Below are 15,596 nucleotides of genomic sequence, written 5' to 3'. Positions count from 1 at the left end.
CAGGACTCCCCTCTGTTGTGAGCTGCCAATAGATGTAACAACTCAGTCAGTGTATTAGTCATCAGTAACTTTGTCAATTATTCAGTAACTTAGTCAGTTACTTAGTAAATTAGTCAGTCAGTAAATTAGTCAGTCACCCACACAGTAATTAGTTAGGCAAGTACTCATACAATAACTCATTCATCATAAAGGAAGTCATGCAGTAACTTTGTCAGGTCATCACAGACTGAGTAAATTAGTCATTCAATCAGTCACTCGGCCAATCAGCCATTTAGTTCATCAGCTCGGTAATCAGTCAGTAAATTAGTCAGTCTGTTTTAAGTCAGTAAAATAATGAATCTTCCTTTTAGGATGAAGCTTAACTTTGTCCTCGCAGCCAAAAGACAATGACCGCTCAACCTCTGTTCAGCCTGCCCGCCTGAGATAACACTGCGCCAATTAACTCACCACTCCATCCTCACAGATAGTGTGTATGTGTGTGTGGGTATGTGTGGTTGTGAGTTGAATTGTGTAAGCCTCCGTGTGTGTTCATATGAATGTGTGCGTATTCATTATGTGACATCAAAAGTGTATGTCAGCAGTTCATGTTGTGCGGCACAGGCAAAAGTGTGTAAAATCCTGTATGTGTGTGTGTGTGTGTGTGTGTGTGTGCGGGTGATAGTGTCATCTCTACTGCTTGCTCTGTGCATTACAGTGCTGTTCTCAGCTCTTCCCAGATTACTTAGACTTATTAGAGGTAATATGTGCGAGAGCTTTGCCACCATGCTGTGAGGGTTCCCCGGGTATCACAGTGATGAATTGGCACGGGAAAAGCACTCCACATTACAAAGAAATGAGAAATAAATGAATAAAGGAAGGAAAGAAAAAAAGCAGTGAAGAAGGAAGAGAGGAAGGAATTAAGGACATAAGGGGAGGAAGGAAGGGTGGGAGAAGGGAAAGTTCATACTGTAGATTCAAAAACAAAATATAGATTAGATTTAGTTCAGTGGTGATGACAAAAATAACGATAATAATAATTAGAATTGTAATCACAATGGTCTTGACTGTAATCTACAAGTGGAGGAACAAATCTGTGCCCCACAAGGGTATTTTTCCTGTTTTTATTTTTCACTTGAAACAACTTAATAAATTCAAAGAAGCACCCATGAGCTGCAGCAGATTAGAGCTCTGATGCGGAAAGCCACTTGCATAAGTATTCAGTAGCTTTTTCGCTATTGCTGTGAAAATAAGTTGTTTAGAAACGCATTATTTCACAAACGTTGGAAATAATAAAAAAAACATCTCAGGAAAATCCAGATGTGTCATGCATTTATATGGTGAGTACTCCAGCCTCAGTGTTTCTGCCTCCAGAAAGGATGTAATTGTCCACTTGAAGATGACACAACGGTGGATCTAACACTTAGCGCTATCTGTCTTTCATCTATCTGATCCAATACTTAAGTGGAGGACTGGCATTTGTAGAGTGGCTGAAGGAGACAGTGACTCAGACTGTCTAAAGAGCAGCTCTCGAATGCTGTGCACTCACACACACATACACACAGCTCTAAATGACATGTTTTGTCGCTCTCCAACAACACGTCAGAGAGCTGATGTATTATGATGGAGAAGCTCGGTCAATTGAAATGTTTCCTCGCATGTGCCTGTGTGTGTGTCTGTGTGTTTGTGCGCGTGCATGTGTGTGTGTGTAGGAGTGAGAGAGCTTGTCTTAATGGCACTACTGAGAGTGGATTTAGTCAAAAAAAATGACCACTATTCAATCATGGTTCATTTTCCCACAAGAATCCCAGTGCCAAAATGTATGATACATTTGTTCTTAATTCCTAAAACATGGCCTGCGGTTTCCGACCCAGGAATTAAAGTTGAAACAAACAAGATGTTTTGGAGGGTTCAGGCATTGGTCAGCCGTGGCTAATTCCCATGTTTGATGCATCTCCACACTTGAATCCTCTTCCATGCACTGTTCACCTATTTGCTCTGATTTCTTATTTGTCCCCTTCCCTCCATTATCTGCATACCTGCTGGTGTCACTTTCAATGGGACCCATGAAACTGGCACTGACATCTGTGACTGGCACTTCTCACTCATTTTCCGTTTTTGTTTGGAAAAGACATGACAAAAATGTTTTGAGAAAGTCATGGAAATAAGACCCATACAACAGTTTTTTCCTGATTTGTGTAAGTCTCAGAGGATACAGATTTGGATAGTTGTTCACTATGTAATATGATTAGCAAAAACTTATAGGAACTCTACGTATTTCTCCCTCTCATAATCTGATACTCCGATCCCTGTAGGGAAATTCTCCTTCCACTTGCATCCACAAGGAGGTCAGAGGTCAGGGTCAGAATAGTGCTTCTGGAGCTGGTAGATGCAATGTTTTGCTCCAAGGCAGTTTAGGAGGGCAGATGCTTGCTGACACGAGAACAGGAAAAAGAACGAGAATGTGAAAGTTCTCCAGGCAAAGAAAAGCCTCCCTGCTGTGCTGCTGATCCCAGTTCCCCTCTATCCTTCTTAGCTCTCCATCCATCTACATGACCCTTTGCTCCCATACCTCCAGCCCTGCAGGGATGTCATGGGGAATAAAAAGGTGCCTAAACTATAAACATTCAGTGATCCTCATAAGGACAGCAACTGCCAATCTGGACTAAGAAACTGTTATATTTCTTTTGAAGGTATTAATTTCTGTCTTATTTTCTTGCAAAACCCCCTATTTTCACATAAAATTACTATCATCAGTATGACTGCTGACTACGGTACACTGGGTGGATAAACTGAGGTTAGGTGGCTTTATCCTCCACCACAGGCTTGCCTTCTTCTTTATATTCAGACACACACCACTTTGCCCTAAACTCCCCTACACTCCAAATGTTATTGCCTCCATCTGCTCCACCCTTTCACCAGCTGCATTTATGGGCTTCTCTTCTGACAGCTTCTGCTGCACTTCTTAATTACTCCTCCTCTCTGTTTCTTCGATCTCTCCACCACCAATTCTTTGAATGTCAATTTTTTTTTCATTTCTTTCATATGCTAGCCTTTTCGCCGAAATACCACGAGTCACCCCCTTTTATTGGATTCTCAGCATGTCTGCATTGTGTGTGTGTGTGTGTTTGTCTGTGTGTGGCAGAGGATTTGCAGTGTGCCCTCTCAAACCAAAGCTTTATGGAGTTTTCCAAACCACTCAGTAGACGCACAAAAAGTTTGCTTCAAAATACAGCAAAATGGCAACGTTGCTTTTATTGCTTAGGTACTTTGAAGTATCCTTTAAGTTTCGTTTTTATGGATTTTATGTACAAATCCTCCCCAAGCACACACCTCCTCATAATATCAACTTTTGGAAAAAGTTCTCAGAAAGTTTTCAGAGAAAGAAGCTCTCTGCAGGATGTGCAGGGAGAGAATATCAGGTTTATTTATATAGCACAATTCATACATGACAGCAACATTGTGCATACATTTCTGTTCTGAATTTCTGTGTTTTTGATCATCTTGTTTCCCCCACACTCCAGGTAAATACGCTATGAGAGACTTGATCCACCGGTTACCAGGCAGTAGTAGCAGCAGCAACAACAACTCCACCAGCGGCGGCACCTCCGGGACCACAGGCCCTCCCAGCAAGGCCATGTCAGACGATACAGTGACCGCCATCTGCTGCGCACTGCACGAGGTCATCACCAAGAACATGGAGAACGCCAAAGCCCTGCGTGACGCTGGCGGCATCGAGAAACTTATCGGCATCGCCCGCAGCAAAGGAGACAAGTGAGTAGGCAAAATGTTTGAAACGTGTATGGAAATAGTTTCTTTGGCATTTCCACCTCTCATCTCAGATTTGCCTGATTTATGCATTTTAGCTGCTGTCCTTTTGCAGGGTGACTTACAATGCAAGAGCACAAAGGGGTTAAATGTGTCGTTAGGGGCTGTTTAACCGGTCACATGGCTGTTGCAGGGCTTGAGCTGGTGAACATGCAGCAAAGGAGTACTTTCTCTCTCCTGCCTCAAAGATCTGCATATGAGGAAAAAGCAAAAGATGTCAGCTTTCTTTGCTAAGCTGGCTTAGTTTGCTTATATATATATTTTTTTCATCACAATTGCTGTGGCTAATTAGACTGAACTGAAAATTAAAGTTAGCTAAGCTCACACATTAAACTCTGCAGCATGCAGTTTCCCCACAGTGTTTCCCCACAGCAAACAATTTAGGAGTATGTGTCTATGTCTGAGTATGGGTGTGTGTCTGTGTGTGTGTTTGTCAGATGTGGCACAACACTTCCCTGGTGTGCCCCACTCACATGCAGCAACAGAGCAACGAAGATTTATACAGATCAATTCTATCCATCTACATACTGACCATTTCTTTTAAATTTGTGGCTGCTGTGCTGTTATTTTGGCAACGCACCACTGGATTAATACTGTATTCTAATGCCAAGTTGGTGAGATATTACTAGTCGTTATTAGTTGAGATATTGCATCACCTGGGAAACGTTTGACATGATAACTTTTAAATGGCTTACTTGTGACTGAACTTTGTAAGCAAAGGGAGGTAGAGGCGCTACACCTGGGCAGCTTCTCATACTCACTTGCGTGATAGTTTGAAAGAAAAACATAATTTAATGCAAGAAAATCTGTTTGGGCGGGGTCAAATCTATCAGGATGGACCACTCAACTAGACTCCCATGTATAAGAAGCCAAAAGCTGCTTTACGCTTATCAGTGAGATCACATTTGTCCGATGGAATTTGTGCAGTATTACTTTATTTCAGTTTAAAATATAAGTCTGACAGACTCAAAATCCAGTTACTGAGCAAACGCCAAAAGCCTTTCCCTTCCACCTGATAATGCCTCACATTATAGAGTACCACTTCTGCAGTGTCACACCTCCAAACTAGCATTCCCACTGAGCGCCGTAAGAAACTATCTGGGAGGATCCCCACTGCTTGTTTTTATTGCTGCTATTCTGGCTCAGGGCCTGGGCAATCTTAGAGTCTCTGTATTTTTTCTACAAACACAAGACAGGCGACAGAAAAACAAGAAGTCCGATTCAGGTTCAGACTTCTTTATAGTACATTTTTATTTGACAGAAAAACATCATGGACTCAGTAATTACGTATAATATGCTGTTTGGCAGATGCTTTTATCCAAAGCAATTTACAGTATTTTGAGAATTTTCATTCTTTGTGTGGGCTGGGAATCAAACCTGTACCCCTCGCAGTTTTAATACCATGTTGCTGAGCTACATCCAGTGTGACTACAGAATTCATCTTGCTGCTAAACATATTAAAATGTACTAATGTAGCAGGAATTCACAGTCTGGGCTTTTGAGACTCCCTTAGGATGCTATCAGGAATCTGATAACAATGATATATCACAAACCCTCTATGGATGATTATACCAGAGATTCACTGACGCTACTGTCAGCTGAAAAAAATAATCAGTACATGTTAATTACATTTGCTAAACAGACTCACACATTTAAACAGAGTAATACTGGGCATTAAAGAAAAGTGAAGAATACTCAGAGCATAAGTGACTAATTTCTTGAGTTGAAGTCTGCAATATATCCCCTCACAATACTACAGCACTGGTCTCCAACACATTTGTAAAACCAAGAGAAAAAAAAAACTGTATATTTGTATGCTGTACTGTACATCCTACTTTTTTCAGCATCTACGGATGTCTCAGAGAGAGAGAGTGCTTTGCCTTTGCCAAAATTAATCTTGGAATAAGAGAGAGGATGAAATGAGAAGGCTCCCTAGTGGCTTTCCTCATGCTCAAGGGCAACCAGCATATTCCCCCAAAGACAAGCCAGATGACATGAGAACAAAGACTCTCCAAAACAAAACATAAAAAATAAAATAAAGTAAACAAAAAAAGTAGACAGTCAAGTACACGACAGAACACAATAGGAAAACAATGAATGCTGAAAGAGGAATGGGACCTACAGAGACTGTCCCACAACCAAATTACTACAGGTCTGATCCCTGCATTGACCAATGTACCCATCAGCAGCCATGCATCCAGTCAAAGTGTCCTCAATCAAGATATTGAACCCCTACCTACCTGCTCATTGTCAGTAGCCTTGGATGAGAGTGTTAGCCCAGCACCTATGGGGTACATTTAAAGAAAAGAAAAGGCAAAACAGACCGGCATAATTGTATTCTGTCGCTGGCAGATGGGTGTCAAAGCTTCATCCAGCTTCATCCTTCAGAGACTCAACACTAACCAGTGCTTTATTTTTTATATCCATATGTCCATCATTTATACCTCTGTCTGCCTTGAGTGGGGCCATTTATTAAGGGTGGAGATAAACAAGGCAGATGTAAGAATGTAACTGATTTTGCCATGGGAGATTGAGCAGGGGGGGTTCTACAGTACCTTGCTGCTATGGCAACTAGCAGGTCAGGGGTTGCCATGACACCAGGGTGTTATCAGATCATGGTCAAATATTGATTTATTGTTACAGGGAAGGCCTCAGTCTGTTCAGGGAAGTGTCCTCTGGGGCAGCATGACAGACAGAGATGACCTAAGAAACGTCCATAAGTGGCGATTTCACTGTCAGAGCACTTTAGCGCTAACAGCTACCACATCTATTTACTCGGGGTAGGTAGGTTCACTGAGAATACATGCTTATCCTTATCAGCCTTCTGCACCCTCATGAAATTATAGTCAATTACACTCTTTCAAATTCAGAAAATGCCCACAGCTCTGAAGTGTTTGTCACAGAGAAAGTCCGTGGGAATACTCACAGCAGCAACTCACAATGAAATGAAAAATTACTTTTTCATCTTCTTATGCCTGTATGTATGTAACAGTAAATGCCAGAGGTACACATTTTTTAAAAATGTTCTTATATTTTTTATATAAAAATCACATTAACTGTACTTCCTGATAAATTAAATAATTTTTAGTGGATATTTTATAGCTTGCCAGGACGGTAAGTATAGATAAAAATTGCTACCATTCAGAGTTTTTGAACCTCCCCAGCTCCACTGCCACCTTTGATTAAGTGTCGCTTCAATTCTGAATGTCCTTTCATTTTACTGCTGTGAGTATTAATTTCCCCCTCAAGGATCAAACACAATTAATTATGCCGTTTGAGGTTGTGATACTACCAGTCTCCCTTAATGCCTTACAAAGTCATTCATTCTTGTCTAACTATTTCACAGTCATTTACAACAACAGACAGCCAAATACAAATAGTTTAAAATTAGCATGTTCATTCCTCTGTATTTCTGATATGTGTATTTTTTTTTCTCACTTACTCCTGATAAGAGAAAAACAGAAACTCTGAGACAATAATGCATTACATTCCAGCACAATGTGTAGAGCGCTGAAGGGCCAGGGCATCCTGTTGATGCTCCCACAGTATATTCTCTGTAACATTTTTTGTACTGATACTTTATAAAATTATCTTCTTGACTAAATGGAAAACCAAGGACAAGACCGCCTTTCAAGTGGATATGTGTTTAATTTGAAAACTTAAAGCTACCAATGCTGCACAAATTGAAGATGAGCGTCCCTTTCACTTCCCTCCCTAGCTGTTAGAATGGCAGGGCGTATGAACTGACTCCTACGAGAGTCATTTTTCAGCTAAGTGGCTGGGAGGGGACCATTAGCATGGCAGAGAGGGTGATTTTAAACTCATCTGGAAACTCTCCACTTTGCACAAGGAAAATCATTCTTCACTCTAAAGCGCAATGTCCCTGTTAAAGCCATCACTGGCATCACTGGCCTGCACACATTTTGTTTAGTTGCAAAGACACTGTACTTGTACACTGCACTCTCTGTAACATGATAATGTCATCCAGAGGAGAAAAAAAAAAAAAAAAAAAAACTAAAGAGAATGAAAATATGATGGAAAGAGAAACAGATCCAGGGAATATAAGTCTCTCTTTGTCCCTCTCCTTCCAGACATTCAGCCAAGGTTGTGAAGGCAGCATCTCAGGTCCTCAGCAGTATGTGGCAGTACAGAGACCTGCGTTCCCTCTACAAGAAGGTAAGATGCTGGGATGTGAGCTGTCCATCTCGCAGCATTCATGTCATTCTGCTCTCGTTCTCCCTCTCATATTCCTTGTCTCTCTCCACTCCGTACTGTTTAGCGGATCAGAAATTATATTTGCACACCAAGTAAGCACTCTTAAAAGCTTCTATGGATTTTTAACTGGCTCCCTTCCCATTGACAAGTTATTTTTTGGAACAAATTTTGAATTTTGAAGAAGTTGAGGTCAAAATTTGAGGCGTTGGTGGATGTGTTTGGTGAGTGCAACATACATAGTACAATACATACTGATTCTATAATAACTTAATTGACAGTGGGGATTCTTAGCACTATGATACTATCTTTTTGCACTTAATATGAATGCCAGAAAGTTTGACATTTTCTTCCATAAACAAGATAGTGATGTGCTTTTCTCTGTTGCTTTCTGTCATAGTTTGTATGTGGCAGATATACTTAATTTCGATTCTAACTAATGGGTGTGTGGGCTGCTCTGCTCCACATGTGCAAGCATGGCTATTTCCAGTTGTCAATACAGTCAAAATTGTCATTCGGTAGGGTACAGTGTTTTCTGACTCCCTGGAAGGTGAATATGCTGAAAATATGGTAAATTTAAAAAGAACAATACCCTGGCTTGCCCGTAAGTGTGAAATAAAAAGGCCTTGCTTTAGGAGAAATGTTTGTTGCAGCAGAGCATTTGAAGCATTTGAATGCCATTTAAGATTGAGCCTGATGTTTTTCTCAACAGCTTTTTCAGCAACATTTACTGAGTATGCAGTGATGGGACTGTAGAGTAAAGAACATTTTCTGGATGATAAACCTGTAAAAGACATGTCTTGTAATGGCATCAGTGGACGTTAACGCTTTTTCTGTAGCTCACCATGGAACTACTGAGCTGTCTGATTGTAGCTTTTATGTCTGAGATTTTGACTAAATGCTATTTAAAATTTGGCACTGCAAGTTTCAATTACTCTCTACAGTGTTGTGCACTCAATTTGTCTTTTTTTTAACACATACGTAAATGCTGACTTACCGTTGCTCCAGAAAGAGTGAGAGTGGAGTGAGAGCCCAAAGAGCAGAGGGCTTGCCGGACATCCTTGGCTCACACCACACTAGATAGTAAATTTAGAGGTGAGAGCTTTATGAGTAGCAATAATACCTGAAGGATTTGCATACATAGTACAGATCATATGTAAAAATTTACTACCAAATCCAAAGTGTTGCCATAAATAGTCACATCTCAAGTGGTCAAACGCTCTCTCAGGTCCTGCTATTAAATAGCACATAGAATATAAGTGAGAAGCCTTGTCATCGGTGACATGAAGTAAGTGACATATCGTATCTGATGCCTGTTCCATTAGTTTACCTACAGCTTTCTCAATACAATTAGCATGGATGTTGGCATGCTTCGTAATGGTGGTTCTTGTAAAACTATCTGTTGATAATTAACATATTAAGTGGGATTTCTGGATGAGAGACATGAAAGCAGTATCATTTTCACTGCAGTAAGTAGTTCATCCTGTACACCTGCTTCCTTTTGAGAGAGTCTTGGCAGGTGAAGTTTGAGTATTGGGAACAGGCAATCATATATAATCTAGATTTGACTAAATATTCCAAATAGACTTGTCATGGAAAAGTTTAAAACTGAAGCACAGCATTCAGTTTTAATGTCTAATGATATTGAGTCAGTAAAATATGTATATATATACATATATATATATATATATATATATATATATATAATAACATTAAAAATAACTGCCAGTGTTACTGCTGAATCTAAATTTGACTTCTGATGTGTGTGATGCACACATTATTTTCAAATCCTGCTCTTAGCTTGGTGGGTCATTAGTGGTAGCACCAAGCAAACCAATCCAAAACTAGTCCAAGCAGGTTTATACAGATCTAATACTGACAAGACATTTGAAAACGTCAGAAATAAACCCTGAAGACGAGCTGAGTTGACTGTCAGGGAATGAAGTCAAGTTAGATTTGTGATTAAGGGGACCGTTTGTGACCCACAATAATCAATGGATCAACAGATAAATCAATTGATAAATCAATAATCAATGAAAGACTCAGTACACAAAAGTGCACATCAATAGATAAATGGACAAAACAATATATAAACAAATCAACAATTTGATCATTTGTGTCCTCAGAAATGGTGGAAATGGAGTATACATTTGCACGATCCTTATTAGTTAGCAGTAGCATGTGCTTCTGTTTTGTATATGTATGTGTGTTTATGTTTTGTGTGTGAGTCTGTGAGTGTGTATGACTGAGTTTGTGCTTTCACCTTGAGGTCAGTCATAACCACCTCAAGCAAAAGAATAATGGGGTTTCTGCTGGGCATCATCATAGCTGGAGAGCAATGTTTACTCAGGCAGGAGGATCAATAACTTTGTGTTAGTCTCCAGACTTTTTTTTTTTTTTTTTTTTTTTTGTGCAGCAACCACACATACACACACACACACACGCACGCACACACACACACACACACACACACACACACACACACACACACACACACACACACACACACACACACACACACACACACAAGCTAGCACTGATGTTTAGAGTTATTTAGCCCAGCATGAACACTGAATGGCTGGCGGACATTGATGCTACAGGCTAATAGGAAACTCACAATAGCCAACCAAGCCGTACATGATCCAGAGAAAAGATGATTGGTGTGTAAATTATCTGTCACACGCACATACACATAAGGCTCTATTTTCCCGGCGCAGTGAGGTGAACCCCGCGCAGAGCTATTTTCGACCAGCGTAACCCGAGGGGCGCACAGTTTTGTATTTTGGCAGGCCGAGGTGCGCTGAGATGGGAGTGGCAGCGTAGCAGGGGGAGGTGTCGACAGATTCAGCTTGGCGCAGTGACATTTTCGTGAAGGTCTACCTTCAGCGCAAGGCTGAGTGGAGCCGGTGTAGTGGAAGTTTGGCTGACAGGCGCGCAGTGCGCACACGTTGCCAAAACCTCACAATCAGCACAAACGGTGCCAATCTCCTTTGATCTGGCATCAGTTGTGACGGGACAGTTGATATGGAGATAAATTTATGTGGTGAAGTGTTTTTTTGTCAGTATTTATTGCATTGTTAATGTGCCTGACATTTCGGAAACCTGCCCGTGAAGTTTTGGTGACGTGTGCGCACGCACTGCGCGCCCGTCAGCCAAAGTTGCACTACGCCGGCTCCGCTCCGCCTGCGGCAGTACACCTCCTTGTCAATTGTGTAAACTTTCATTACGCCTTCGCGCAGCGCATTTTAAAGGAGAGGACAGGGGCTCATTTGATTGGTTTAAAGTGAATCGGTTGTGCCAAACCCACTCAACACCTTCTCTCCTCCCTTGCGCCGGTAGGAGGGACGGCGGAGTACTTGCACCATGGCTCACGGCCTGCCAAAATTGCAAAATCCACTTGGCCACACCCTGTTGGTGAATCACAGCTGTGCTGCGCCCCCGCCTCATCCGGTCTGCGAAAATAGAGCCCATAGACACACAGAAACACTCTTTTCTGTCATTTGCTCTCTCACACATAGATGTTGGAACTTTCCTTGTCTGAATCATGCTTTTCATTTTTCTTATCAAATTACAAACATACACACACACACACACACACACACACACATTAGTGTCTTCACTAAAAGTAATAATAGATGTTCTCTGTCTTTCACTTTTCAGTAGTGTTGTACCGTGAGTATCCACAGCCAAGGTTATCTGCCATTCAGCACACTAACACTTAACTTAAGTGGTGCAATCAATGGGTTTGACTGAGTATTAAGAAATACATTTCAGCAAGGTCACCTTGGCTCTGAAAGTTTCTTTTTTGCTTACCTCTCAAGAGGGAGAACAGAAGAAAGAAGCTGATAATTTGTGTTTGAGCTCCTGCTTTGTGTGAGCATGTACTTCTGCCTGTGTGTGTGTGTGTGTGTCTGTGTCTGTGTCTGTGTGTGTGTGTGTGTGTGTGTGGTATTGCGTCACACCTGAGTGAGCAATGTCACGCATGAGAAACAGCACATACAGAATCAGAAGTATTGCAACACTTGTTGTTTTGGTGCCAAGAAAGCTTTGGTTTGCTTTGGTAAGGGAGACCGCCTGGTGATGAACCGGCTGCTGGATCCATCCCCAGTGCTGTAATCACATGCTCGGATGATGGCCTAACAACCGAAAGCAATAAAACGCTGGTGCATTACAATGCAGTTGTTGGATGGCTTTCTTTCTTTCAATCTCAGCACCCATTGTCTACGATTCATTGAACATGGTTTAATGCAGCCGCAAGTATCAGTCCACAGAGAAGGGCTGACAGTGTTTTCTTTTGCCTCATATTCATCTTTTAACATAAATCTATATTGCAATTTAGGTGATTGAAAAAGCAAAAGAGACTAACTCAAGCAGGGCAACAAGATTAACCTCAACAAGTCATTTCATCTTGTTTTCACACAAGATTGTCATTTTCCTGGATGAGAGACTGTGCCCGTGGGATTTCCTGCTTGATTTAAAAGCACCACGACATGTTTGAGAAATGTTCTTGAATGACATGGCATTACATAATCTGCGAACACCCAGTGAGCTGCCCTTTTTCAAGCTGATGCAACTTTTGTGAATAAATTTCTTGAAATGTGAAAGTGCATTAAAAACAAGTGAAAATATCTTTCAATCAATTGCCGAGTTGTGCCAGGATTTTGAGAATGTATTCTAATGATTTATTTAGATGGTGTTATTTTGCAAGCTCACTGTCCCATTACTGGGTTTCTGGCTGTTGCTGGAGTCACATTAGGACAGCTCGCCCCATGGCACAGCTCTGTCCTCATCCCTCACTTCATTCGCCATCCTCACATCCCCAGTATTACGCACAACAGTATCCCCATATGGCCCCTTGGAACCTCATCTGCTTCACACTTCTCTAATCATTGCCATGGGATAGCATTACACTTGACTGGAGAGCATTACACTCAAACGATAAGACGTGAAGGACATTGGCTTTACACAGTGGCCTGCCTGGCCAAGGTTTTGTTTTTTATTGTTTTTCACTCTGTCTAGTTCCTCTCAAAAGGGCTTTTGCCTTTTGCCAGGCTATCATTTCTGCACAACAGGTTGTGATTACCAGCTTCCCTGAATAATAAAGGTTGGTCAGTAGAATAGATAGATGCACAAATGAGTAAATGTAGATAATTTTTTTAAAAAATGGAAGTGTATCCATAATGTCAGCTTCTTCACATTAAGGGAAGGAAGTCTTATTTTAAGATGGACACCCATGTGCTTTGGCAACAAAATGAGCTTTGAGGCTGTCTCGTTGATTTATAATGATGTAAAAATCAATTCAAGTAGAAAAATGTGAACTTATCAAAAGATACGATGTTTTCACTCCACTACAGCAGTAAATCCCATCCATCATCCCTAAATTGAAACAAGATATCTTCTTAAGTCTGTCCACTTAAAATCTGTAAAAAAAAAATCTCATGTTCCGTCCTAACTAACTCTGACCCTGATACAGAAATATTGCTATTGTAAAACAGTTGTGATACCGTTGTAAAAAAGAAACTGATGCTCAACAATAAGGATAGTCTATCTGTAATTATTTAAATATAAGCGTGATCAGTATGAACACTGTGGGGAGCCTACAGGTGTAAGTCAGGCTACCATCTCTCACACAGTCCAGTTTCTATTGATTTCTTCAGCCCATGTACTTAAAACGGGAAGCACACATTAGACTACTACCAAACATTTCCCAAAGCATATTTTTCTACCTTCCAGGCAACCATCCGTTTGGATGTGATGTAAAAATCAACTTGTAGACTTGAATCATGCTTGAAATACCTGATCCATCACTGAACATCTTTCCCCTAATTCTTTTTTTCAAATGACTTTGTAGTTGCTCATGGTGATCTGAAAAGTGTGAAGATCTGCTGCGGCACTGATGTTGTGATTGGGGAGTCCTGTGGATTTGGAGGCAGCAGCGACAGGTGTTTCTCCAAGGAGGCGACAGGATTTAGTGTGTCTCCCAGCTGGTCCTGTAGGCGCACCTTTTTGGTGGAGCTACTGAATATCAAGGTGGCACATTTCAGACCATCCTTGTCCTTCCACATGAGAAATGATGTTAGTTTCAGTTGGCAAGTTGACTCTTCAGCTCTTCATCTCTGATCTAATTACACATCAGACCATATGTTATTGACAAAGCCCTTTAGTGTGTTTGGAGTGCCTGAGAGAGCTTTACTACAGTCCTCCTCTGTTATAGCTTGATGATGTGATGCTTTGTGTTTTCATGACTCTAAGGTCACTCTAACACCTGCTGTGTTTAGTCTGGTTGAGTTGAACCCGGGTGCGTTTACCTCCTTGGTGCCTTTTGTTTGAGCTTGTTAGAATACCGTAATCGAACACTGGTCTACACTAAATATTCAAACCTGAGCCTACATGAAAGAGATGTTAGAGGTTCCAAGCAAACTCTAGAGAGGTTCGTTTGAAGTGAGCAAGGTAACCAGACCCGTGCTGCTGCCAGCTGTGGTTTGACACAAGAAATTATGATCTACTGTACCTGGTTGGTGTCCCTGGTAATGCAGTTTTGAAATAATATCTCCAGCTCTCTATGTTGGTATCAGGATCCGATGGCAGTGTGTCAGACTGGTATCATCACCGATCAGACTGCCATCAGTCTCTCATGTCCTGTGTCATTAATCTTTCTTCCATAAGCAGACATAAGGAGGATGACAGACGTCAGGATGTCAGACGTTAAGGTGTGTTGTTCATCATATTCTTGTATTACAAAAATAACACTTTCCTCTCTGACCAATAATAAGCTGCACGTCACTTTGGTGTACATGCCGTGGTCTGCTTTCATCTGAGCTGTTTGAAAGCCAGCCAAACCAAATGGAAAAAAATAACAATGTGTGAAACAACTTCTTATCCCAGACTGTGCAAATCGACTACTGTTGTAGGTGTGAAAGCAGCCTAACAGAGACGTTGTCGTTAGCAGTAACTTGACATCCCTCTGTAGACGCCAGGGTCAGTTAAGTGTTGGGTCTTTGATGCATGCAAGTCGTCTTAGCTGCTGAAACCACAGGGCTCTCTTTCCTTGTTCTTCACTGTCGCATAAAGCTGCAGAGAACCTGTCTTAGCTGTTCTTGGGTAACAGTCTTTAAAAACAAGAGCTGCCTGTCTCTTTTTTCCTCAGCACACCATCTGAAAATTACAAATGGTACACAAATTATATTTAATAATTCTAACTTTGTAACTTCATTTTTCCAAGTCCTTCAAAGTCTTCAGTTTCCCCCTCATTAATTTCAACAAGTTTTCACACTTTTTTTCCCCCCTTCTCCCTCTCAATCTTGCCAAACTCTTTGCACCATTCATCCAGGGTTAATCCACTAAATAAATCACGATTAAAAATGAAATTGGAATGGTTGCATGGTGCATTAATATTAAAATTAATTGCTTTGCGGTCGCAGGTGTGAGTTTACCAAGTATTTTACGGCTTTGAACATGGCACACCCAATCTGAGCTCAGGACTGGAACTGTACATTTTATGATTTATTATAACCCTTGATCTCCCAATGATAAACATCTTTATATGCATTTACAAATTTGCTCTTTTCCACAGTGACTTA

General features: G+C 41.0%; 1 protein-coding gene across 3 annotated transcripts in view; it reads left to right on the top strand.

Annotated features, from left to right (window-relative positions):
- The window catches only part of ctnnd2a (catenin (cadherin-associated protein), delta 2a), a 341,708-nt gene that overhangs the window by 306,676 nt on the left and 19,436 nt on the right, over positions 1 to 15,596 (top strand). For all 3 annotated transcript variants that reach the window (XM_030079647.1, XM_030079644.1, XM_030079645.1), the window contains exons 20-21: positions 3,501 to 3,750; positions 7,896 to 7,980. In XM_030079647.1, the coding sequence (XP_029935507.1) occupies positions 3,501 to 3,750; positions 7,896 to 7,980 (335 nt within the window). The remainder of the gene's footprint in view (positions 1 to 3,500; positions 3,751 to 7,895; positions 7,981 to 15,596) is intronic.

This window comes from Myripristis murdjan, chromosome 20 (genome assembly GCF_902150065.1).
Source record: "Myripristis murdjan chromosome 20, fMyrMur1.1, whole genome shotgun sequence".
NCBI classification, from domain to species: Eukaryota; Metazoa; Chordata; class Actinopteri; order Holocentriformes; family Holocentridae; genus Myripristis; species Myripristis murdjan.
This window is presented reverse-complemented; position numbering and strand designations above follow the sequence as displayed.